Below are 27,075 nucleotides of genomic sequence, written 5' to 3'. Positions count from 1 at the left end.
CAGGAACCATCCGTAAACGCTTTAATAAATTGATAATAACACAACAGAATGAAATCTAAAGATTCGACCTTTCAACCAGGGACCCTAACATAAACGCCAATATCGACGTAATTAAAGCCTTTAATTAATGATATTCGTGAGTAGTTGGTTTGAGCGAGCATGACAATTAAATTCGTTTGTAAACGGGCCCGTTCGCTACCTAGATAAGGTAGTCCACATGCATATAATGTGTTTAACATTAATTTACCTAACTCTATGTCTGCTGTCACAAAACATGGTAGCAAAAGTTTGGAGTGGTATCAACGTGCGCAGGATGCTTCTTGCTCGACGCTGAGGAAACGGAATTTCGACAGCCATTCAGAATACAATAATATTACCAAAAAAATCCTAAAATGTTCAATAAAATAACTTTTATATTTATAATATGTAGAAATGTTTAATTTTGACTTTCCAATCTGTAATGAAATGTGCCTGTGTTGCCATTGTAGGGCTTTTTTTCTCCTTACATTGATTCCTTTATTAAACAAATGTAAGCAACTAAGTTTATTCTACCACTGGTTATCAATATTGTCATGCTAGTTCTCCTGGTTTTCTTGTGGTTACAAGTTAAGTAGGGAGATGAATCGACAATCCTTTTTTCAATTCAGCATAACCTTCTTATTTCCATTATACATCCAATTGTCTTCAATCAGGAAATTCCGTCCTGTTTTGATCCTCTTATGCTCCTGTCATAATTTTTAAAAAAGCTTTGCACGTCATTTTCTGAATTTTCATTCACTGTCGTTAATAACTATTTAAATACAATACAGTTGAGACGACTTCGTTATATAACAACACATTATTTTTTTAAACCTTAATTGATTCTTATTTTATTTTATGCAGATGCCACCAGTATTCCAGACTTCAAGTGCATCCCTGGTTCAACCTTCAAGGATGATGAGGACTGCAATGACTGCACTTGTTTAGAGGATGGACATAGTTCAGTTTGCACTGAGAAGGCTTGTCTCAGAATACGCAGAGGTACTTTTATGGGTGACCGGATAAATCATCAAAATGATAATTCATCACATCTTTAAAAAGTTATATTAAGTCACGGAAAGTGATGAAACAAAAACTTTATTAACTGGGTTAAGTAGGTAAGGTTAGGTTAGGTTAGGTTAAAATTTATTTTTTCACCGTTTCTAATGACTTTATATCACTTTTAAAAAGTGTGTTGAATTATCATTGAACCACTTTTATGATAATAATATTTATGTTCAAAATTGTAAATGGTAGTGTAGACAGCCTTGATTTAATTAACCTCATTGAATTTCATGTACCCACAAGAGCTACTCGCTCTAAAACCCTCTTTAATTGTAACAATTCTAAGGCTGAACATTTCAAACACTCGCTTGTACCTAGATTACATGAAATTAGTAATAGGTACGCAGATGTAGCGGATCTGTTTAACTGCACAGAAGCTAGGCACAAAAAAGCCTTAATATCATATCTTTTAAATCATGGCCAATAAAATGTAAGTCTACTCATACTTACGTAAAAAGTCAAATAAATATGTATATAAATGAACTGCCTGGGGCAACTGAGGAAACTTGGGTCAATACAAATAGTCAATAAGGTGAACCAACAGCTTGATTGGCACTTAACTACTTTCAACCAAAACCTGAATATAAATGCATACATTTTAGCTATTGTAATATATTATATCATGTATCTATACTATCATATATTTCAATCAATACTTATCTAACCTAGTCTACCTATAAGTTTTGCATGTACTTGCATCTCAAACTTTTTATATCCATCTAGAGTTTCTGTTAATTGTATATTTTCTGATGTCACTGTTTATAATTTACTGTATATGGTATATTTTATACCGTTGATATTAAAATAAATAAATAAATAATCAAAGTTTATTCCAGAATGTATGTAGGGGTAGTGTAATGCAATACATAACATATTAAGAAATGATAAAAAAATCAACCCATAAAGAATCATAGGTTTTTAACTGCAATACATCTATTTTAAAATATATATTAACTGTTGTATTGCCATCCGATTTCAGAGAAATGCATATATGTAAGTGTATGTGATTGCCACCAAAAGTTGATAGAATGCATTATCATCAACAACGAGTCTATCTGTTGAGTTTCAGCTCGATCGAATGTCGGGAAGTGGGATAATTACTGCTTCCAAGATATGCATTCGTTCCCCCAAAAAAACTTCACATTTAAATTGATGTATTAAAAAAAGAAATTAGACAAAATAACAGTACATACATAGTATATAAACAGAAAAGTAGTGAAAAATATTTAATATAATAAATTTATGCAAACTTCCATTTATGGAGGATTTTGGACTGTCTCCCGTCCATATCGAGCTAACCTAGAATCAGCATTTAATAGGGATCTTTCAAATGTCAGACAAACAAAATTGCACCCATTGGCATAAATAAACCACTCACTAGATCAATATCTTCGGACTTTTTGTATGAAAAAAATTGGTCCTAAAATACCATAGATATGCCTATATATAGACAGTTAAATTCTCATTCGGAGCCTACTTATTATACTATACACCAATGAAAAACTCTGAAAGTTTATTCCATAGATTTTCAGAGTTTTTCATTGGTGGATATAGTTAGGCCATCATATGACGTCACAATATTTCAGTTCAAATTTTCGATTGGAGTTATACCCCCCTGCCCATTGGCTATTTGATGTCGGTAGGTATAAAGTATAATACATATATGTACATATTCAATTTTTTTCACAGTCCTCATTAGGATGTCCTGTTTGGCCTGTAGTTTTTAAACTTTAATATTTAGTTTCAAGTTGTCTTTACATCGTCTTCATAATGTTTGTAAGTTGAATATCACTTTGTTCTTTCAGCCATGTTTTTTCTTTGTTTATATATTAATTTCAGTTATTTTTTTGTTTGATTTGGTAGAGCATTGTATAATATCGTAGCACAGAATTCAATATTTCTCTGTCCAAAAGATGCGTTCAAACTGGGAGTAACCAGTATATTTTGGCTTACTGCTCTAGTTGAGTATTTATGTTGGGCAGTGAAGTATTTAGATATATTTTTTAAAATTATAAATCAATTTTTTGAATAAAGTTTTTGTACATTGTACTTGGAATGTGGGCGAACGAATGGCGTGCTTTTGAAGATATGAGGGCTGGAAGTTTCGCCATGTAGAAATTTCTAGAATATTCGAGAGTTTCTCACAATTTTCCAGGACATCCCGAAACATTCTGGAATGTAGTAGAATGTTGCGAAATAGTCTGGAACATCCTGGAATATCCTAAATCCTAATGAACTCAAAACTGGACCACAGGCCGTTTCCTGATAAAATTTTATTAAATTCGTAATCATTAAAATACATTGATATCTCTAAATAGAATAAAACCATGTCACTATCCCCGTCTGTCTGTTTGTGCGCTTAGTTCTTCTAAAATATGCAATGGAGTTTGAGAGGGTTTTCACTATCATTTAGAGAATTTCTTCCGGAAGGTTTATATATATAATACATGGATATTATATTTATTGAAAGTAGAGAAAAGTTAAACAACGCCAGCTAGTTCTAAATAAATTAATAAATGTGAATTTTTGTAAAACATCAAATTTTATTAATTTTTTTCGGATTTCTATCAAATAGCAATACTATGCCTTTCATATTATTCCCTTAAAACACCCGGAAGTCTTTGAAAAACTATAAAATGATTTGATCTTCCGTTGTATTTAGATGCCACAAGTATGAGCAGTCCGGACTTCAGATGTACTCCTGGCGAGAGTTTTACTCACGACGATGGCTGCAACACTTGCACTTGTCTGGACAATGGTCGCCTCGCAATGTGCACTCTGAAATTTTGCCTCAGAAATCGTAGAGGTAAGTCGACAATGTTTTTTCAGACTGGTTTCGCATGTCAAACATCATATTATTTGGTCGGTTCCATGAAAAAACTAAATAAATAAAAAGAAAACTAAATAGAATGGCAAACAACAAACCCTACCTAACTTAATCTGACCTAAACTAACCTAAACTAACCTATTGTTTTATCAAATTTTGTCATCATTATCCTCTTATAAAAGATAACCCGAAAGAAGTGTGTTGTGGGCATGCTTACCAAACCTAACCTGAACTAACCTAACCTAACATAACTTATTATTTTATCAAATTTTGTCATCAATATCATCAGTGAAAAGATAACCCGAGAGAAGTGTGTTTGAGAGAAGGGTCATGCTTACCAAACCTAACCTAACATAAAATAACCTTACCTAAACTAACCATTAACTCAACTCACCTAACCTTAACTCACCTTACCTTTCCTAAACTAACCTAACCTAAACTCATCTACGTACATGGAAGCGACAGGTTTATTGTAAATTGGCAAAAATTTTTCACTCTTACATTGATTCCTTATTCCTTATTGATCACCGTTCATGCCGGCACATCGATGAACAAATGTCGGCAACTAAGTTTATTCAAACCAATCGTCATCGATATTGTCATGCTATTTCTCCTGGTTTTCCTGTGGTTACAAGTTAAGTAGGGAGATGAATCGACAAACCTTTTTTCCTTTCAGCATAACCTTCTTATTTCCATTATACATCCAATCGTCTTCAATCAGGCAATTCCGCCCTGTTTCGATCCTCTTATGCTCCTGTCATAATTTTTTAAAAAGCTTTGCACATCATTTTCTGAATTTTCATTCACTGTCGTTAATAACTTTGTAAATACAATACAGTTGAGACGACTTCGTTATATAACAACACATTATTTGTTTTAAACCTTAATTGTTTCTTATTTTATTTTCTGCAGATGCTACCAGTATTCACAGTCCAGACTTCAAGTGCATCCCTGGTTCAACCTTCAAGGATGATGAGGACTGCAATGACTGCACTTGTTTACAGGATGGACATAGTTCAGTTTGCACTGAGAAGGCTTGTCTCAGACTACGCAGAGGTAGTTTTATGATAATAATAATTATGGTTTCCAGAATGTATGCAGCGGCAGTGCAATGCAATAAGTAATGTATTACGAAATGATACAAAATCAACCCAAAAAAATCATAGATTTTTAAATACAATACATCAACTTTTATAATTTTTTTTCGGTTTTCTATCAAATAATATATAATAACATCATAATGCGTTTGATATAATTCCCTCAAAACAACCGGAAGTCTTTGAAAAACTATAAAATGATTTAATCTTCCGTTGTACAGGGTTTTCCAATAAGAGGTGTTATTTTGATATTCATTCATAAAAGATCAATGGTTTCATTGCTTTTGTGGCACGTAGCGCGGTCTTGTTGAAAGTAAACGTTATCCAGATCAATACCATCCAATTCCGGCCATAAAAAATCATTAATCATCTCTCGATAGCGCAATCCATTCACCGTAACTGTTGCTCCAGCATCAATTTCTGAAAAAGTAAGATCCAATGACTCCACCGGACCATAAACCGCACCAAATAGTCACACGTTGAGGATAGAGAGGCATTTCAACAATAACTCTTGGGTTTTGCGAGCCCTAGATGCGACAATTTTGCTTGTTGACGAAGCCACCGAGGTGGAAATGTGCCCCATCACTCAAGATGATTTGCATTTGAAGTGAATTTTAATAATTTCAATGCATTGTTGGAGCGTGTGTCGTTCCATTTTTATTAATGGCGTAGTTTTTACTTGTCAAATGTCAAAAAATGACAGCTTCAAAAGTAACATCTACCGAAATAGGGTGCTATTCAAAATAACACCTCTTATTGGAAAACCCTCTATTTAGTTGCCACAAGTAATGCTTGTGATATAATTGAACCGGAAGTCTTTGAAAAACTATAAAATGATTTGATCTTCCGTTGTATTTAGATGCCACAAGTATGAGCAGTCCGGACTTCAGATGTACTCCTGGCGAGAGTTTTACTCACGACGATGGCTGCAACACTTGCACTTGTCTGGACAATGGTCGCCTCGCAATGTGCACTCTGAAATTTTGCCTCAGAAATCGTAGAGGTAAGTCGACAATGTTTTTTCAAACTGGTTTCGCATATCAAACATCATATTATTTGGTCGGTTCCATGAATAAACAGAGCATTGAAGAAAACTAAATAGAATGGCAAACAACAAACCTTACCTAACTTAACCTGACCTAAACTAACCTAACCTAACCTATTGTTTTATAAAGTTCTGTTTTGTTTCTGTACTGTCTTTTTCGGTTACCTATTTTGTCATCATTATCATCAGTGAAAAAATAACCAGAGAGACGTGTGTGAGGTTGTGCATACCAAACCTCACCTAATCTGACCTAAACAAATCTAACCTGACCTGAACTAACCTAACATAAAATAACCTTACCTGAACTAACCTTTTACTAAACTCACCTAACATAACCTTAAGTCAGCCAACCTAAAATTTAACTAAACTAACGCGAACTAACCTAACCTAAACTCACCTTACCTATCCTAAACTAACTTAACCTAAACTCACCTTACGTAACCTAAACTAACTGACCTGTCTAGGGCAGGGAAGCAACTTGATCTTGTTGGATTTTCTTTATTATAGTATTGAAAAGAATGCAAGGCGTAAGAATGAAATTGTAATGATTAAGAAAAGTATGTATGGTTCGTACATGTAACGGAGATGAATAAAGAAATGGTTGGTGAGAATATGTATGAGAACATGACGCGAATGATAATGGTAGCAGAACGGAGGGGACGCCCGAGGAAGACACAATAATATCTAGTCTAATCAATTACGAGTCGGGCCACAGCAAGAGTTTGAATAACAGATGATTGAATTTGAATAAAGCAAAGAGTAATTGTGTCAAGACCAAGTTGTGTGGTGTTCTATACTCTCTGCCTACCCCTGCAGAGAAACCGTGTGATGGTTAGTTAGCATTTCTCATTTTCATTTTGGATGAAATTATTCTTTGATATCGACTTCTTCTAAAATTTGTCACAATACTTCTTATGTTCTATGAATCCCTTCGAATACCCCTCAAGACTGCATGTCTGTCATCTAAATTCTACATGAAAACCGATTAGTAGCAAATATTATTACTCCTTCTGGACTTCCTATTCTTCATAAACTTTAAATGAACTTATTGATTTTAGACGCCACGAGTATGTCCAGCCCTGACTTCAAGTGCACTCCTGGAAAAACTTTCAAGCACGACGACGGCTGCAACACGTGCACTTGTCTGGAAGATGGTCGCCACGGGATATGCACTCTGGTAGCTTGCCTCAGAAAGCGAAGAGGTACATATTATCAATTTTATTCTGTTGTATTTATCATTCAGCGCCATTTTGTTTTTTTAACAAGTAATTTATAATGTCCCCGTTAAAAGTCGATTCTAGATGCGTTTCAGCTATCTATCAAATCGCAATAAGCTGACAAGCTTGAAAACATGATAGTTGTCCTCTTCTGCTGATCACAATTTGTTCAAAAGTTGAAACAGACTTTTAACGGGCAACTTTCAAAAAAACAAAATTGCACTAAATGGCCATTTGATGACTTTGACACATGCGAATTTCTGCTAAATAACCGGGCATATTCTAAGCAGTTTCGTGCAGTTCTAACTACTCACAACTGTCCGATGCCAGTGGAAGTATGGCGTCCCCGATTGGGGTATATTGTGTGGCTGAACCGAGTGGAGAGGGGAAAGAGATGGTTGGCTATTCAGATTTGTTCACTAAACACTGCTTAAGCCATTTCAGGCAACGTTTCAACTCTGGATGGTGGTCTTTCCCAGAATTTGCCTGAAATATCCACAAATATACAAATTTAAAAATAGATTACTAAAATATTTCTGCGTAATGAAATCATATGAAATATAAAAATTGGAACTGATGACTGTGCAAATTCAGACAAGCGATAAAGTAGATTGATTTAATTAATAATTCTGTTTTAAATGTGTCACTTTTCTCTTTTCTTTAAATTGTATCAGATGATTTTTCAAGTTTACCAATGGTATTCATTCGAAAGGTAAATTTCTGATTTCTCTCTAATTTGTCAGCAAAAAATATAATTGTATTTTATAAAGAAAAATGGCAATGAGACCCAAAGAAAATATTTTCAGCTTCATAAATCCCATAATTAAAATATCCTGTGATCTTTCATGAAGTAATAATTTTCATGCTAAACTTAACCCCATTCACGGTAGACTTCTCGTGAATTCTTGAGATACTTTAAACGCACTCTTGTTGTATATATAGATGCTACAAGTATGAGCAGTCCTGACTTCAAGTGCACTCCTGGACAATCTTTCAAGCACGACGATGGCTGCAACACGTGCACTTGCGCAGATGACGGGCATAATGCAGCTTGTACTGAGAGATTGTGCTTGAGAAAGAGAAGAGGTTAGTTCTTAAAATATTCACTAGCTGATCGCTTTAATTTTTTTTTAAATTTACTGTACGACATTTGCAGTGTCATCTCTAGCCTGAAACGAAATCTGTACGCAGAATGATTTGATTATGAATCATGTATTTAGTGTATGTTCGCAAGAGACCACTTATAATTACAACGGCAGTTTGGTAAGTAGAGAAAAAGCAAATGGCGTAGACCTTAAAACTCAGTTATTAAAGTTTTTACCGTTTTAATTTTGCAATTTTGTACGTCGCTTAGCAGAACTGTCAGGATACCGATTTCGCATAAAATATTTTTGCATTTCATTTGATTCCAGATAAATTTGCTGTTTTTAAATGTATTTCAGAATAAAATAATGATTTTGAAAGCAGATGAAAAACTCTTTCAGATGTAAGTATTGCAAATCGAAAAATGCAATTCAAAGTATTACAATTTTGAATGTTAACTTAGAAAAAGTTTTTAAATTCGCTTACCGATTGTTTTTATCGTGTAAACTGTAATTACTGCTTTACAGAAAATTAAAATTTTTTAATTAAACAAAGGTATGTAATATAAAACTTATTGTCACTTCATTTTTATATAATAAGCAGTAATTTTTGATTGAAGTACAGGCGAGTAATTATTGTTATCAAATATTTCATATTAAACTGAATAAGCTTAACCATTTATATATTTATACTGGACATACAGGAAATTATAATAACCGAGTTAATCTGCAAGATGTTACCATGTTGCGAGTCGGGAGCCAAAATACAAATGATGACGTGTCTTACTTTGCTGCGCGAACCATGTTGTGTGGTTTTCGTTAGCCGTCGAAATGTTAAAGTTTGGCTTTAGGGTATGTCTATTTATTCAGATGTCAGTCTTATATGGTCAACAGGGCGAAAGGAAATATTCGTTCTTATTAGAATTCTACCATTTTCTAATAAATATCATAATCTTCTGAACGGTTTTTTTTTACACAGTATTTGATGGAACATTTTGTCAGTGTAAAAACACAATGTATATGTAAGTGAGTTATACGAATGATAACCATAGTTGATGGAAGTCTCGATTGTCTTTGAAGATAGACTCATTCTGTTTATTGTGAATCAATGCAGATATTGCCACTGGTACGGGCTACACGTGTACTCCAGGACAGGTGTTTATGGACGATTGCAACAGGTGTTTCTGTGGGCCGGACGGCACACAAGCAGCCTGCACCAAAATAAAATGCCCACCGAAAAGACTTCGCAGAGGTATTGCAAATAACCTAATTTCTTTCTTTGGTTTCATAATTGAAAACGAAAGACTAACATTCGCAGGTTAAGAATAACATGACAATGTTGCAAACCTACTACCACCAAATATCGCAATGATGGAGGACTTGATCTTGAAGGAACCTGACGCATTCGTCAACTCAGCAAACGACTGCATGACAACCTAACCTAACTTTTAACAGAACATTCATATAAAAGAATGCCTGCAATGTACTAGAGATATAGTAATCCCTGAGAGAGGCCGTATTACACGTTATAACATCATCAATCGTCCTTTTTTTATTTACACATCTTGTATGAAAACGTTAAAAACTGAAGATGCTAGAACAACGACAACACATACAACCTCTTTCTGAGACTACTATGAATATAGCATAATCAGAACTGATATTAGTGGGAACTACTAATTTGTCTGCAAGGGAGTATAGATCAGAACTGAACTATTACTGAGAGCATCTACCACGGGCGAGCATTAACATTTGTCATACCAAGATCAAAAACAAAACTTGTGTTAAATGAAGGGTCACTTAGATACCCCACGCATGTTATCATTAAAAGGCTAAGATTATAATTTGAGTAGGAATATAATAAATTTACTATTTAAACTTACAGATTGAGGATAGTAATTTAGATATTTAACCTTTTTTTACATTAACTCCACAAGAACAAGTCGATTCTACGACTAGTTCTCATGTGACAAATGTCAACCTTGTACAATTGTTGTGTTATCTGGCTATGGACCAGTGCCGAAGGGATCGATGACGCTAGTTCCTCGGAACATCTACCATTGTAATAGGCAGAGATGTGCAAAATGGGTACCCAAAACCATTTGAAATGCAAAATGGAAATGGGTCAAAACTTTTCCATTTGAAAATGCAAAATGCAAAATGGTTTTTAGAAAAGCATTTGAAATGCAAAATGCAAAATACCTATTTTCAAAATGCATTGAAAATGCAAAATGGTTTCTCAGGTCAAACAATTAGAATAATTATAGAATTTTTAAACAACTTTGTCATTTAATAATGGACATCAATGTAGAACAAACATATTACATGATGGTAAATCCAATAACACCACGACTACAGATTATAAAACCATAAAAAATTTGCGCGGGATTAATGCTGCCAACGTAAAAACATAGAAACTAATATCTAACATTTAATATTACATCGTCATGGCCCCATGTTCAGTATTTGAATCAGTATTTTTTTAATGGTATCACTCAATTGTCAGGGCTCCTACCAGGGAGCAACTTGACAAATGTAAATTATCTCTCATAGCGAGGTTGAGGACCGACTGATATTTGGGGCTTATGAAAAACAGATGAATGGAGATAGTAGGAAGAATGTTGCAAAAAAGCATTTAAAATGGAAATGCATTGAGAAAAGCATTTAAAATGCAAAATGGTTTTTAGAAAAGCATTTAAAATGCAAAATGGAAAATACCCATTTTGCATTTTGCATTTCCATTTGAAATGGATTTATTTGAAATAAAGCACATCTCTGGTAATAGGACATCAGACTTTTTGGGGCATCAGACTGTTGTGTACTATCTTCAGTATCTGTGGGCCCTGTACAGTACGACCAGCTTCTGAGAGGCTATCTAGACTCTGACTTCGACGGAGCCTTCGTGCCTGAGCTTGTCACTTAAACTTACAAGTTAAAGTTACGAGGGAAAGTTAAACATTAAACATCTCCATAGAAACAGTGGTTAAGAAGACCGATTTGTTTTTATAGGAGTCAACTTCCCCGGTTTCAAGTGCACAGCTGGTCAAGCGTTCATGGACGGTTGCAACAGATGTATGTGCGCAGCAAATGGTCTCAGCGCGGCTTGCTCCAAACAGAGCTGCCCAATGAGAACCAAGAGAGGTAGAAATGAGAATGTTACTAAGCATGCTGGGGTTAACTCATTTCTAGTGATAGCTTTCCTTAAGTGATGTATTAAGGAAATATGATGTTTTCCATTCAATGCATGCTTTATTATATCATTATGTGGATTGTATTATGCATGTCTAAAAACCCTAAGAAATAGATATAATTCCGCCGTTAATTGAGTTCCGGCGTCCCTGGAACCATTCATTGGATAACCAATACCTCAGCCAAAGGTCAGCCCCGAATGGTGACTTGGCATGGGTGCTGCTCGGGTTCATGGTGTGAGGTTTGTCCAGGTCTTGTCTGCCACCAGCTGCGTGGCGGGCCGGATTAAGAGAGGCCGGTTGTGGACCCTCGGATCTCTTGCACCGCAGTGGGAGGGATGGAATTATACATCCGCCACTCCTGATTTGTTAAGTTTGTCAATCCTGACTGACCCCCAGATTTCTACCCACCCCTCTTATCTTCTTCTTCCCAAAACATCCTTTTCTTACTCTCCTTAAAATGACCCCCTACACAGAATGCCAAAACGTGACAGCCTCGGGGGAAATTATTTTACTCAGGGCCTCTTGTGTAAAATAAAAAAAAACATCATTTCATCGCCCAAGGCATCCATCCATCTGTGATACATCTTTTAAGTGTTTAATAAAATCATTTATTTTTAAAACTTTGTCTCTTCCATCTTATCTTCTTATCCTATTCGGGTCGTAGACCACTCGCTTCGACGCAGCGCCTCCAGGCGTCCCTGTCCTGGACTACTTACTCGGCTTCCGTCCATATTTAGCACAGCTTCTTCTCCCATAGTCTCTGGAGTTGTTACTCACCGGACTTCTTCCCTCTGGATTGCTGCCTGTATTTTGTGCGGTCGGTATTCTGTCATAAGGAGTAAAAAATGTGATTGGAATAATTATTTTTATTCTTTATCGTCTTGTTTTACTGTCACCAGATATAAAACAGCTGAATAATTGGGTATTTTTATGTGAAATTCATAGAAGTGAATGGTCCAGGATTCCGCTGCACACCCGGAAAGACCTTCAAAGATGACTGCAATACTTGCAGATGTAATTCTGCAGGGAACTTAGCTGCCTGCACCTTCAAGCTCTGCCCTCCTTCTGATAGATACAGACGAGGTACTGTCAAGACAAAACAGAATAATAAACAATTCACACTAATGCATGAGAACTTTTAACGACATACCCTTGGTTTAACATTCCCTGACAGACATGGAAGAGGTATCTAGTGCAAGACGAGACAGAATAACAAACAATTCACTCTAATGCATGAGAACTTTTAGTGACATGCCCTCGGTTTAACATTCCCTGACAGACGTGGAAGAGGTATCTAGTGCAAGACGAGACTAGTCTGAGAATGCCAAATTCTTTTAATTTCATTTCCTAAAACTGTGTATGTATTTATACATACATATTTTTTTTATTACATCCGATTTTATGTCCGGGTTAAATCTTTCCCATAGGAAAAACTAAACCCTTCCACACACTTTTTCACAAATGATCATCTAGTCAATCAACATTATGCAAGTGCATTATATAAGTAAAATAAATACAAAACAATACAAGAACAACACGTCAACTCACCAGAGATCAAATGGGAAAATAATTCACCGACAAAATAATATTATTACTATTTATACAATATTCAGATTATTATTATTATTTTTGGCACATATAATCTAAAATAACACTAAATCTACATGCTAATAAATAACTATTGATTGATAGTGATGATAAGTATAAAGTATTTCTACTTCTGAGGCAGGTTTTCAGCATATATCTGAATCTATTTGGGAATTAGTTACTTGGCAACATGTTGTACATTTTGGGCACGTTTATATTCTAGGGTTCGCTGTCCGTATTTACATATTGCTATATTTTGGAACAAGCATGCCTTCATTTTTTGTGAACCTAGTGTTGTGTTTATGTTCCAATTTCTTTAATATTCATATTAAATGCTGAATCAATATTTTGTCCTATAGTAAGGACTGCATAGACAAGAAACTATTAATTTAACCATAGAATTTTGTACTGATTATAGGTAATTTAAGTTAGTTTTACAAGAATGTCCCCAAGTGGTTATTCCATATCGTAGAGTTGATTCTGATAAAACCGGTAATTGATGTGATGATTTATTCTGCAGATATCGACGGCCCTGAATTCAGATGCACTCCTGGAAAGTCATTCAAAAAAGATTGCAACTATTGCCATTGTGCTCCTGATGGAAAAGCCGCATTGTGCACGTTATTGGCGTGTCGACCCTCTGACAGGAAGAAACGATGTATGTAATTGAATTTTCTAAACAGCATGCTTTTTTTCAAACATCGAGTTGTACCTTCATAAATAATGAATCTGAACAACTCTAAGGGTGCGTATAAACATGCGAGCTGAACTGCCAAGCTGAACCACGACTTATGAGAAAAGAACGAGGAAACCGCTAATGGCGTGAAACGCCGCTTGTGGTTGCTTTGTTCCTATCCTGTAATTCTTGGCTCGATTCGGGGGTTTTTCCTCATGTCTATACTCACCATAAGATTAATACTAGCCTTACTGCATGATTTCTCATCAAATTTATACACCCTTTTTTGTCTTGTTGGACAATTATGACAAGAAAAATATGAATCGATGAACATGGTGTTTTTGTTTATGTCACTAGTCGCTTGAAGTGGGAGCCAACGGAAATTACACCTTAGCTAAACAGTTTTTCCACATGTGACATATTGCTAATCAAATGAGTTTACACAGAAATATTGATATATTTAGTGTTGAAACCTAGGCTAAAACTTTCTCGTAAAGTTTGGCTAAGCCGACAGAGTAACTTTTAAGTTTGGTGAAAATTTCCCTAACCGCCGCACTATAAACAAGCACAGATTGTGGAAATTACACTTTGAATTAAGTTAATTACTAAAAGAAACAACTTATTATGTATGAAGAACATTTAAGTTCCATTTTCTAATCTAATGACTGAATGCACATCTTGGAAGTGAAAATTAACCCACTAACCAACATCCGATTGAGCTGAAACTCAACAGATAGACTCGTTGTCAATGATAATGTACGTGGACATATACGCATTTCTCTCAAATTGGATGATTTTGTAGCAGTTAATGTGCGAAATAAATGTCAGTCCTACCCAATCGGGAATTCGCTCAGTTGAGTTTGACGAAACGACAAGCTCGAATAATAATAAGATACTTTCTTTATTTCCTTGCCAAGCGAATAAAATATATTTTAGTATGCTAGGGGCATTTTTAAGGTTTAAAATATCATGAAATGGAGGCGAGTGCGGTGAGTTCCTAGTATATCCGCTACTGATACGCTGGCATCCAAGGGTTAAAGTTCTTTTTGACTTTCTCAAAAAATTCTCAACTCCGTTTGACTTTTAGGATTGATGATAGATCAGGAATTGATGTGATGATTTATTCTGTAGATGTAAACGGTCCAGACTTTAGCTGTGTCCCCGGGGAGTCATTCAAGGATGACTGCAACACTTGCACTTGTTCTGCTAATGGAAAATCCGCAATGTGCACGATGATGATGTGTCTACCCTCCGAGAGGCAGAAGCGAGGTAATTTTAAAGAGCTCCAAGCTTCTATAAATCATGCATCAGCATCATCATCATCACAGTCATCTCCTTCCGCTTATCCTATTCAGTCTGGGGGCCACTTCATGGGGCCTCCAGGCGTCCAAGTCTTGGATCCAGGAGATGTATGATGTTTCCTAACTAAAAACTTTGTTCGCTGTAATTGTGTTATGAGTTATGATGTACACAATTATAGACAATCGAATAATTCCTTTTAAATCTATGAAGGATAATATATGAGATAATGTTAAAGTTGGCAGCTGATGAAATTACGTGCAATAAGTCACGTCACGATTGTAGGTAATTTAAGTCAGAACAGAAGAATGTCCCCAAGGGGTTATTCCATATCGTAGAGTTGATTCGGATAAAACCGGTAATTGATGTGATGATTTATTCTGCAGATGTCGACGGCCCTGAATTCAGATGCACTCCTGGAAAGCCATTCAAAAAAGATTGCAACACTTGCCATTGTACTCCTGATGGAAAAGCCGCATTGTGCACGTTATTGGCGTGTCGACCCTCTGACAGGAAGAAACGATGTATGTAATTGCATTTTCTAAACAGCATGCTTTTGATCAAATATCTAGTTGACAAGGTGTGTATAAACACGCGAGCTGAACTGCCAAACTGAACCACGATTTATAGGAAAAGAACGAGGAAACCGCTAATGTTGTGAAACGCCGCTTTTGGTTGCTTTGTTCCTATACTGTAATTCGTGGCTGGATTCGGGCGTTTATTCTCGTGTCTATACGCACCATAAGATCAATACTATCCTTTCTGCATGATTTCTCATCAAATTTATACACCCTTTTTTGTCTTGTTGGATAATTATGACAAGAAAAATATGAATCGATGTACATGGTGTTTTTGTTTATGTCACTAGTCGCTTGAAGTGGGAGCCAACGGAAATTACAGCTTAGCTAAACAGTCTTTCCACATGTAACATATTGCTAATCAAATGAGTTTACACAGAAATATTGATATATTTAGGGCCGGTTTTATAACCATTTATAACCATCCGTTAGTCACGCTTGATACCATTTTTAACAAATATTTGGTCTACTGCTTGATTTCGCCGTTTTATAAACATTCGCCAGGCTACCGGTCGGTTAAGTAGCGGTTAACGCTTTACCGACTGATTTCGGGCAGTTAAATGGATAACGATCCGTTTGCTGTTCATATGCTGACGTTTTTTGACAGTTCTGTTATCAGTAGTTGTTCCCGGTGCTCACTTATTTGGAACCGTGCAATAAATAAAATGCTATTTTTCATCCTATGTTTCACATAACTTCTAAATACATATATTGTAAAATGCTGTTCTTCATCCAATATTTCACATTACTTCTAATGCTATAATATAATTACAGCATGGCTCATATTTTTATAAAGAAATATATTATTTCAGACAGACTATAGTTTTATTAAAAGAAAAATTCTCTACCTTATATACCCCTATTAATTTAGTCTTAAAAATAGTTCAAAATTGAATGTTACATTCGATACTCACTTTAAATCCCTCTCCTCCAGGTAATCTAATTGTATATAATAAAATAATTCATCTTCAATAAACTTACTTTTTATTTTCAAATACAAAGTATACAAGCGAAGAAAATAAATATTATCGAAGGAAGCAAACACTTTGTGGCTTGACATTATTACACAAATGAAAAAATATCTTTGTTTTAAACCACTTTATTACATTTATAGACGTCGACCGGTTTCGGTTGAACTCAACCTTCATCAGGACAGTACAAATATAAACTTTATATTTGTACTGTTTATAGTTTATATTTGTACTGTCCTGATGAAGGTTGAGTTCAACCGAAACCGGTCGACGTCTATAAATGTAATAAAGTGGTTTAAAACAAAGATATTTTTTCATTTGTGTAAAATAAATCTTAATCAACATATATTTTAAAAGAAAGTTATTGGAGTTTATTGTGGTTGCCCGCTTCTTTGCTGCCTTCTTTAGATTATCCCACTTCAATTTCAATTGAGATACATCCCTGTGAATGCCCCCGTTGTCTTCGCTCCACGCTGTTTCCTTTGACGCATTTGTGACGGCGTCTGTTTTTTGCAGGTTAATGCCGGCGTTTTTTCTATTAAATTCAGAAGTCTGTAGAGATCTTCTGTGGTGAAGTTTCGGCTCTTCGTTCTTTTATTCATGTTTATTTCTGAAAAATTACAATAATTTCATTAAAACCACATCACGATAGTGTAAAAATATGTCAACCTTTTTAATATACGTAGGTTAGTTTACGCGCACATAAAACTACAAAATAATGTTGATCAACACTATATGCATTCGTATCCACTGTATTATAAATATAAACTTACTTATTTTTGATGTATATCGAAGATTTATAAAGTTATTTAAACTTATAGCTTAACAACGATTGGCAACGATCTTGACATAAATCAACTATCGATCTTGACAGCCATTTGACAGCTGACTAAATCCAAAGATATGCCATAGATGAAAATAGTATCACAGACAATTATTTACCAAAAACATTGCCAGTAAAAAAACTTTCGGACTAAATGTAACCGATGACCGCTAGTAATGCAAATATGTTTATAGAACGCAAAATAAGATAACGAACGGATAGCGGCCCATTAAAGAAAAACGGTTCGTTACGTAACCGAAATTTGGTACTTCGTTTATAAAACCGGCCCTTAGTGTTGAAACCTAGGCTAAAACTTTCTCGTAAAGTTTGGTTAAGCTGACAGAGTAACTTTTAAGTTCGCTAAAAATTTCCTTAACCGCCACACTATAAACAAGCACAGATTGTGGAAATTACACTTTGAATTAAGTTAATTACTAAAAGAAACAACTTATTATGTATGAAGAACATTTAAGTTCCATTTTCTAATCTAATGACTGAATGCACATCTTGGAAGTGAAAATTAACCCACTAACCAACATCCGATTGAGCTGAAACTCAACAGATAGACTCGTTGTCAATGATAATGTACGTGGACATATACGCATTTCTCTCAAATTGGATGATTTTGTAGCAGTTAATGTGCGAAATAAATGTCAGTCCTACCCAATCGGGAATTCGCTCAGTTGAGTTTGACGAAACGACAAGCTCGAATAATAATAAGATACTTTCTTTATTTCCTTGCCAAGCGAATAAAATATATTTTAGTATGCTAGGGGCATTTTTAAGGTTTAAAATATCATGAAATGGAGGCGAGTGCGGTGAGTTCCTAGTATATCCGCTACTGATACGCTGGCATCCAAGGGTTAAAGTTCTTTTTGACTTTCTCAAAAAATTCTCAACTCCGTTTGACTTTTAGGATTGATGATAGATCAGGAATTGATGTGATGATTTATTCTGTAGATGTAAACGGTCCAGACTTTAGCTGTGTCCCCGGGGAGTCATTCAAGGATGACTGCAACACTTGCACTTGTTCTGCTAATGGAAAATCCGCAATGTGCACGATGATGATGTGTCTACCCTCCGAGAGGCAGAAGCGAGGTAATTTTAAAGAGCTCCAAGCTTCTATAAATCATGCATCAGCATCATCATCATCACAGTCATCTCCTTCCGCTTATCCTATTCAGTCTGGGGGCCACTTCATGGGGCCTCCAGGCGTCCAAGTCTTGGATCCAGGAGATGTATGATGTTTCCTAACTAAAAACTTTGTTCGCTGTAATTGTGTTATGAGTTATGATGTACACAATTATAGACAATCGAATAATTCCTTTTAAATCTATGAAGGATAATATATGAGATAATGTTAAAGTTGGCAGCTGATGAAATTACGTGCAATAAGTCACGTCACGATTGTAGGTAATTTAAGTCAGAACAGAAGAATGTCCCCAAGGGGTTATTCCATATCGTAGAGTTGATTCGGATAAAACCGGTAATTGATGTGATGATTTATTCTGCAGATGTCGACGGCCCTGAATTCAGATGCACTCCTGGAAAGCCATTCAAAAAAGATTGCAACACTTGCCATTGTACTCCTGATGGAAAAGCCGCATTGTGCACGTTATTGGCGTGTCGACCCTCTGACAGGAAGAAACGATGTATGTAATTGCATTTTCTAAACAGCATGCTTTTGATCAAATATCTAGTTGACAAGGTGTGTATAAACACGCGAGCTGAACTGCCAAACTGAACCACGATTTATAGGAAAAGAACGAGGAAACCGCTAATGTTGTGAAACGCCGCTTTTGGTTGCTTTGTTCCTATACTGTAATTCGTGGCTGGATTCGGGCGTTTATTCTCGTGTCTATACGCACCATAAGATCAATACTATCCTTTCTGCATGATTTCTCATCAAATTTATACACCCTTTTTTGTCTTGTTGGATAATTATGACAAGAAAAATATGAATCGATGTACATGGTGTTTTTGTTTATGTCACTAGTCGCTTGAAGTGGGAGCCAACGGAAATTACAGCTTAGCTAAACAGTCTTTCCACATGTAACATATTGCTAATCAAATGAGTTTACACAGAAATATTGATATATTTAGGGCCGGTTTTATAACCATTTATAACCATCCGTTAGTCACGCTTGATACCATTTTTAACAAATATTTGGTCTACTGCTTGATTTCGCCGTTTTATAAACATTCGCCAGGCTACCGGTCGGTTAAGTAGCGGTTAACGCTTTACCGACTGATTTCGGGCAGTTAAATGGATAACGATCCGTTTGCTGTTCATATGCTGACGTTTTTTGACAGTTCTGTTATCAGTAGTTGTTCCCGGTGCTCACTTATTTGGAACCGTGCAATAAATAAAATGCTATTTTTCATCCTATGTTTCACATAACTTCTAAATACATATATTGTAAAATGCTGTTCTTCATCCAATATTTCACATTACTTCTAATGCTATAATATAATTACAGCATGGCTCATATTTTTATAAAGAAATATATTATTTCAGACAGACTATAGTTTTATTAAAAGAAAAATTCTCTACCTTATATACCCCTATTAATTTAGTCTTAAAAATAGTTCAAAATTGAATGTTACATTCGATACTCACTTTAAATCCCTCTCCTCCAGGTAATCTAATTGTATATAATAAAATAATTCATCTTCAATAAACTTACTTTTTATTTTCAAATACAAAGTATACAAGCGAAGAAAATAAATATTATCGAAGGAAGCAAACACTTTGTGGCTTGACATTATTACACAAATGAAAAAATATCTTTGTTTTAAACCACTTTATTACATTTATAGACGTCGACCGGTTTCGGTTGAACTCAACCTTCATCAGGACAGTACAAATATAAACTTTATATTTGTACTGTTTATAGTTTATATTTGTACTGTCCTGATGAAGGTTGAGTTCAACCGAAACCGGTCGACGTCTATAAATGTAATAAAGTGGTTTAAAACAAAGATATTTTTTCATTTGTGTAAAATAAATCTTAATCAACATATATTTTAAAAGAAAGTTATTGGAGTTTATTGTGGTTGCCCGCTTCTTTGCTGCCTTCTTTAGATTATCCCACTTCAATTTCAATTGAGATACATCCCTGTGAATGCCCCCGTTGTCTTCGCTCCACGCTGTTTCCTTTGACGCATTTGTGACGGCGTCTGTTTTTTGCAGGTTAATGCCGGCGTTTTTTCTATTAAATTCAGAAGTCTGTAGAGATCTTCTGTGGTGAAGTTTCGGCTCTTCGTTCTTTTATTCATGTTTATTTCTGAAAAATTACAATAATTTCATTAAAACCACATCACGATAGTGTAAAAATATGTCAACCTTTTTAATATACGTAGGTTAGTTTACGCGCACATAAAACTACAAAATAATGTTGATCAACACTATATGCATTCGTATCCACTGTATTATAAATATAAACTTACTTATTTTTGATGTATATCGAAGATTTATAAAGTTATTTAAACTTATAGCTTAACAACGATTGGCAACGATCTTGACATAAATCAACTATCGATCTTGACAGCCATTTGACAGCTGACTAAATCCAAAGATATGCCATAGATGAAAATAGTATCACAGACAATTATTTACCAAAAACATTGCCAGTAAAAAAACTTTCGGACTAAATGTAACCGATGACCGCTAGTAATGCAAATATGTTTATAGAACGCAAAATAAGATAACGAACGGATAGCGGCCCATTAAAGAAAAACGGTTCGTTACGTAACCGAAATTTGGTACTTCGTTTATAAAACCGGCCCTTAGTGTTGAAACCTAGGCTAAAACTTTCTCGTAAAGTTTGGTTAAGCTGACAGAGTAACTTTTAAGTTCGCTAAAAATTTCCTTAACCGCCACACTATAAACAAGCACAGATTGTGGAAATTACACTTTGAATTAAGTTAATTACTAAAAGAAACAACTTATTATGTATGAAGAACATTTAAGTTCCATTTTCTAATCTAATGACTGAATGCACATCTTGGAAGTGAAAATTAACCCACTAACCAACATCCGATTGAGCTGAAACTCAACAGATAGACTCGTTGTCAATGATAATGCACGTAGACATATACGGGTTTCTCTGAAATTGGATGATTTTGTAGCAGTTAATGTGCGAAATAAAAGTCAGTCCTAAGCAATCGGGATTTGGCTAAGTTGTTAGCGTGGTTGAATCCAGTTCCTGGGGAGGAAGGTTCATTCCTCAGTCAAATAAAATAAAATACTTGTACTTCTAAATACATGTATTAAATAAAAATATTATTCCATCAAAATTAAAAAATTCCCTTATAAAACAATCCCTTTGTTGTAATGTTTTAAAGTTTGTTTATGACATTTGCGAATGTTTCGTTTCAATCTAAACACGCTTAAATCACTCATTTATCCTAAACTAAGAACTTAATAATCTATAAAATAGTTGTCAAAGTAATTGTATTTTCCATAATCTGTGCCTAAAAGTGCGGCAGTTGGGTTAGGTTAGGTTAGATGGAATACAATTGATTATACCTCCATATGGTTTAACCTCAAAATTTCTCAATATTTTTTACACTTGGAATATCAAGCTAAAATCCCACCGTGTACCAGCTGACACTATGTTCGTAATAACTTACTAGTTTTTCGCAAAATGATGTTTTTGTAAATGGTACCGACTTACCAGATATTGTGTTTACATTTGTTATATAAATTGTAAATATTATTATCTATCCTATGTAGTTTCCCCAGTATAGCTATGTTTTTTTTCTCTCTACTGCTATATAAGATAAGTAATTTGAGGAATTCCTGTAAATAAATAGAATACCATGATCTTTGAAAATGAAAAATTAAGACATTTGACACGGAATTTGCGACGTACTTTTTCACAGATAAAATAAATACGTTTGCAAGTGACGAAACGACAACCTCGAATAATATTAAGATACTTTCTTTATTTCCTTGCCAAGCGAATAAAATATATTTTAGTTTGCTAGGGGCATTATTAAGGTTTAAAATATCATAAAATCGAGGCGAGTGCGGTGAGTTCCTAGTATATATACTGATACCATAGACATATGAATATTAGTAGACCTGCCCTAAGTGATTAAAAGCGTATTATCCCCACTCCCCATACCGGTTCCATTGAGCCGGCTGGGCTCGCATATGGCCTCAAGTGAAATTTGAAAACGTGACGTCATCATTCTTGTGCGAACTATGGTCGAGGCATCATCGGTTCATTTTACGAAATAACACGGCAAAATGTTGACTTGTACTATGAAAACTTGTAAAAATAGATTTGAAAAAGAGAATAAACCCAATTGTCGTATTACATTCCATATATAAGCATTATTTTAGTTTATTTTAAGCATATTCACATCGTATAATATAGATCAGTTTTAGAAACATATACTATCACATCGAGAAACATCTGGACGCGAAACACAAAGCTGGTTGGTTGCTGGGAAGTAAATTATGAACATTTATAAAAATGTCTTAACTAAATACTTAAACGAAATATTCGACTCTGAAAATGCAACCGAATTTTTTTGCCGAATTTGGACTTCGAAAATTTGTTCATAACGTGGCGAGTAATTTGCGCTCCCATGTAAAAATGTCTATTCATTCTAAAGCAGATTTTACTTTTAAGAAGTAAATGGTGATATTATAATGCGAGATGCCTATTTACTGTCAGATTGATTTATTGACGAATCACAGTCAGCCTTACTCCCTTCGTTCTTCAACAGTTGATTTTACCCCTCGCCATTATCTTCTCGTCTATTAATTCCTATGTCTGTGACTGATACGCTAGCACCCAAGGGTAATTCTTTTAGACTTTCTCAAAAAATTCTCAACTCTGTTTGACTTTTGGGATGATAGATTAGGAATTGATGTGATGATTTATTCTGTAGATGTAAACGGTCCAGACTTTAGCTGTGTCCCCGGGGAGTCATTCAAGGATGACTGCAACACATGCACTTGTTCTGCTAATGGAAAATCCGCAATGTGCACGATGATGATGTGTCTACCCTCTGAGAGGCAGAAGCGAGGTAATTTTAAAGAGCTCCAAGCTTCTATAAATCATGCATCAGCGACATCATCATCACAGTCATCTCCTTCCGCTTATCTTATTCAGTCTGAGGGCCACTTCATGGGGCCTCCAGGCGTCCAAGTCTTGGATCCAGGAGATGTATGATGTTTACGGATACCGTGTATATATAGTTGAAATCTATAATATATTTTTTTAAACTTTTTACGCTGTAATAATAATAATAATAATTGGATAATTTGTAGAGCGCCGTTTTTGTGAAAAATCACCTCAAGGGCGCTGTACAATTTATTTCCTAGGAACTACATTTGTTATTTAGAAAAGATACCAAAACATACTTACCTGGCAAGTCACTTCCGACAAACACACTTATAATAAAAAGTTTATGCTTATAAAAGATAAAACTGCACGCAGAGGACACTATGTCAAAAAACACTGGTCATCGTATGACCTTAAGTCTGCTATAGTTTTTATTTTAATTTGACTGTCTTAAAAAGCCTAAAAATTATCATTTTTATTTATTTATTTTTAATTATCATTTTCATTTATTTTATTTTATTTTAGGTGTTTTTTTACATTTTGTTAATTTAAATTGCCGTCGACTGTGAAAGTGGAGGTTTCTGAAATTATGGATACGACTGTCTGAAAAGGTGCGTTTTAAGTTTAGACCTAAATTCTATCGAGTCTGCGATCATTCTCAAATCATGTGGCAGTCCATTCCAGGCTTTAGGTCCTGACACGGCGAAAGCACGCTCACCGAACTTAGTATCTGGTGTGCGCTTTGGTTCCTTCAACCTTCCGACAGCTGATGACGTTGCTGACCTAAGGGTTGACTGTCGGGAATTGGAATCTTCTGGAATACACAATTCTGATAAGTAAGCCGGAGCCATTCCGTTAAGTGACTTAAATACCATCCAGCATACCTTGAACTGGATTCTTTCAGGACATTTGAGCCAGTGCAGATTTTCGAGATGCTCTGAAATGTGGGAGTATTTAGATACTCCGGTGATAAGCCTTGCCGCGGCGTTGAAAACGGATTGTAATTTGTTGATTTGACATTTGGGGAGACTTGCATATATTCCGTTGCAATAATCTAGACGTGAAACAACATAGGAATTGACTAACAATTTTGTCGCCTCTGTTGGCAGGTTTCTCCACACTGCTTTAATTTGCCTTAATTAAAAGAACCCCGTGCTTACAGTTCTGTTCACCTGAGTTTTAAGGGAAAAATTAGCGTCCAGATTGACACCCAGTAATTTGATGCACGTTTTTGGAGTGATGTCACTTCCTGAGATGGTTATTGGGGAGTTTTCAATGTTATGCTGACGTCTGCTTGTAGCAGTCCACAGAAACTCAGTCTTTGTGGGATTCAGTTTCAATCTATTTGAGGTCATTCAGCGAGTAATTGCTTCTATACACTCAGTTATACGAATTTTTAGACTGTTTATTTCTTCTGGTAAGCAGTAAAAATAAACTTGCTGGTCATCAGCGTAGCAGTGAGATAGAAGTCCAAATGATTCGATTATTTTAGCGTAATTATTAGCGTAATTAATTTAGCGTAATTATTTTAGCTGTAATTGTGTTATGAGTTATGATGTACACAATTATAGACGATCGAATAATTCCTTTTAAATCTATGAAGGATAATATATAAGATAATGTTAAAGTTGGCAGCTGATGAAATTACGTGCAATAAGTCACGTCACCATTGTAGGTTAATTAAGTTAGTTTTACAAGAATGTCCCCAAGGGGTTATTCCATATCGTAGAGTTGATTCGGATAAAACCGGTAATTGATGTGATGATTTGTTCTGTAGATGTCAACGGCCCTGAATTCAGATGCACCCCTGGAAAGTCATTCAAAGATGATTGCAACACTTGTCATTGTTCTGCCGATGGAAAAATCGCAAGGTGTACGTTAATGGCGTGCCCACCCTCTGACAGGAAGAAACGATGTAAAACATTTTCTAAACAGCATGCTTTTGTTCAAATATTTAGTTGAGAGGGTGTGTATAAACACGCGAGCTGAACTGCCAAGCTGAACCACGAGTTATGGGAAAAGAACGAGGAAACTGCTAATGGTATGAAATGCCGCTTGTGGTTGCTTTGTTCCTATACTGTAATTCGTGGCTCGATTCGGGCCTTTTCTCTCGTGTCTATTCGCACCATAAGATTAATACTAGCCTTACTGCATGATTTCTCATCAAATTTATACACCCTTTTTTGTCTTGTTGGACAATTATGACAAGAAAAATATAAATCGATGAACATGGTGTTTTTGTTTATGTCACTAGTCGCTTGAAGTGGGAGCCAACGGAAATTACAGCTTAGCTAAACAGTTTTTCCACGTGTGACATATTGCTAATCAAATGAGTTTACACAGAAATATTGATATATTTAGTGTTGAAACCTAGGCTAAAACTTTCTCGTAAAGTTTGGTTAAGCTGACAGAGTAACTTTTAAGTTCGCTAAAAATTTCCTTAACCGCCGCACTATAAACAAGCACAGATTGTGGAAATTACACTTTGAATTAAGTTAATTACTAAAAGAAACAACTTATTATGTTTTGAGAACATTTAAGTTCCATTTTCTAATCTAATGACTGAATGCACATCTTGGAAGTGAAAATTAACCCACTAACCAACATCCGATTGAGCTGAAACTCAACAGATAGACTCGTTGTCAATGATAATGTACATGGACATATACGCATTTCTCTGAAATTGGATGATTTTGTAGCAGTTAATGTGCGAAATAAATGTCAGTCCTAAGCAATCGGGATTTGGCTAAGTTGTTAGCGTGGTTGAATCCAGTCCCTGGGGAGGAAGGTTCATTCCTCAGTCAAATAAAATAAAATACTTGTACTTTTAAATACATGTATTAAATAAAAATATTATTCCATCAAAATTAAAAAATTCCCCTTTAAAACAATCCCTTTGTTGTAATGTTTTAAAGTTTGTTTATGACATTTGCGAATGTTTCGTTTTAATCTAAACACGCTTAAATCACTCATTTATCCTAAACTAAGAACTTAATAATCTATAAAATAGTTGTCAAAGTAATTGTATTTTCCATAATCTGTGCATAGAAGTGCGGCAGTTGGGATAGGTTAGGTTGGGTTAGGTTAGGTTAGATAGAATACAATTGATTATACCTCCATATGGTTTAACCTCAAAATTTCTCAATATTTTTTACTCTTGGAATATCAAGCTAAAATCCCACCATGTACCAGCTGACACTATTTTCATAATAACTTACCAGTTTTTCGCAAAATGATGTTTTTGTAAATGGTACTGACTTACCAAATATTGTGTTTACATTTTTATATAAATTGTAATATTATTATCTATCCTATGTAGTTTTCCCAGTATAGCTACATAGATAAAGAGAAATGTTTTTTTTCTCTCTACTGCTATATAAAATAAGTAATTTGAGGAATCCCTGTAAATAAATAGGATACTATGATCTTTGAAAATGAAAAATTAAGACATTTGACACGGAATTTGCGACGTACTTTTTCACAGATAAAATAAATACGTTTGCAAGTGACGAAACG

The 27,075-nt window shown here is 35.1% G+C and overlaps 1 protein-coding gene across 15 annotated transcripts in view; it reads left to right on the top strand.

Annotated features, from left to right (window-relative positions):
* LOC149410143 (uncharacterized) overlaps nt 1–27,075 on the top strand; it is a 92,285-nt gene that overhangs the window by 55,580 nt on the left and 9,630 nt on the right. For 8 of the 15 annotated variants that reach the window (XM_089648651.1, XM_089648657.1, XM_089648664.1 and 5 more), the window contains 16 exons: nt 883–1,020; nt 3,746–3,889; nt 4,823–4,966; nt 5,867–6,010; nt 7,111–7,254; nt 8,212–8,355; nt 9,466–9,603; nt 11,361–11,492; nt 12,488–12,625; nt 13,650–13,787; nt 14,937–15,074; nt 15,491–15,628; nt 18,437–18,574; nt 18,991–19,128; nt 23,384–23,521; nt 25,337–25,474. In XM_089648651.1, the coding sequence (XP_089504777.1) occupies nt 883–1,020; nt 3,746–3,889; nt 4,823–4,966; nt 5,867–6,010; nt 7,111–7,254; nt 8,212–8,355; nt 9,466–9,603; nt 11,361–11,492; nt 12,488–12,625; nt 13,650–13,787; nt 14,937–15,074; nt 15,491–15,628; nt 18,437–18,574; nt 18,991–19,128; nt 23,384–23,521; nt 25,337–25,474 (2,232 nt within the window). The remainder of the gene's footprint in view (nt 1–882; nt 1,021–3,745; nt 3,890–4,822; nt 4,967–5,866; nt 6,011–7,110; nt 7,255–8,211; nt 8,356–9,465; nt 9,604–11,360; nt 11,493–12,487; nt 12,626–13,649; nt 13,788–14,936; nt 15,075–15,490; nt 15,629–18,436; nt 18,575–18,990; nt 19,129–23,383; nt 23,522–25,336; nt 25,475–27,075) is intronic. The other 7 variants (XM_089648656.1, XM_089648652.1, XM_089648655.1 and 4 more) reach the window with 7 other exon arrangements.

Source organism: Hesperophylax consimilis, chromosome 28 (assembly GCF_061612785.1).
Source record: "Hesperophylax consimilis isolate HC1 chromosome 28, BYU_Hcon_1.0, whole genome shotgun sequence".
Classification (NCBI taxonomy): Eukaryota; Metazoa; Arthropoda; class Insecta; order Trichoptera; family Limnephilidae; genus Hesperophylax; species Hesperophylax consimilis.
Note: the sequence above shows the minus strand (reverse complement) of the source record. Positions and strands in the feature narration are given on the sequence as shown.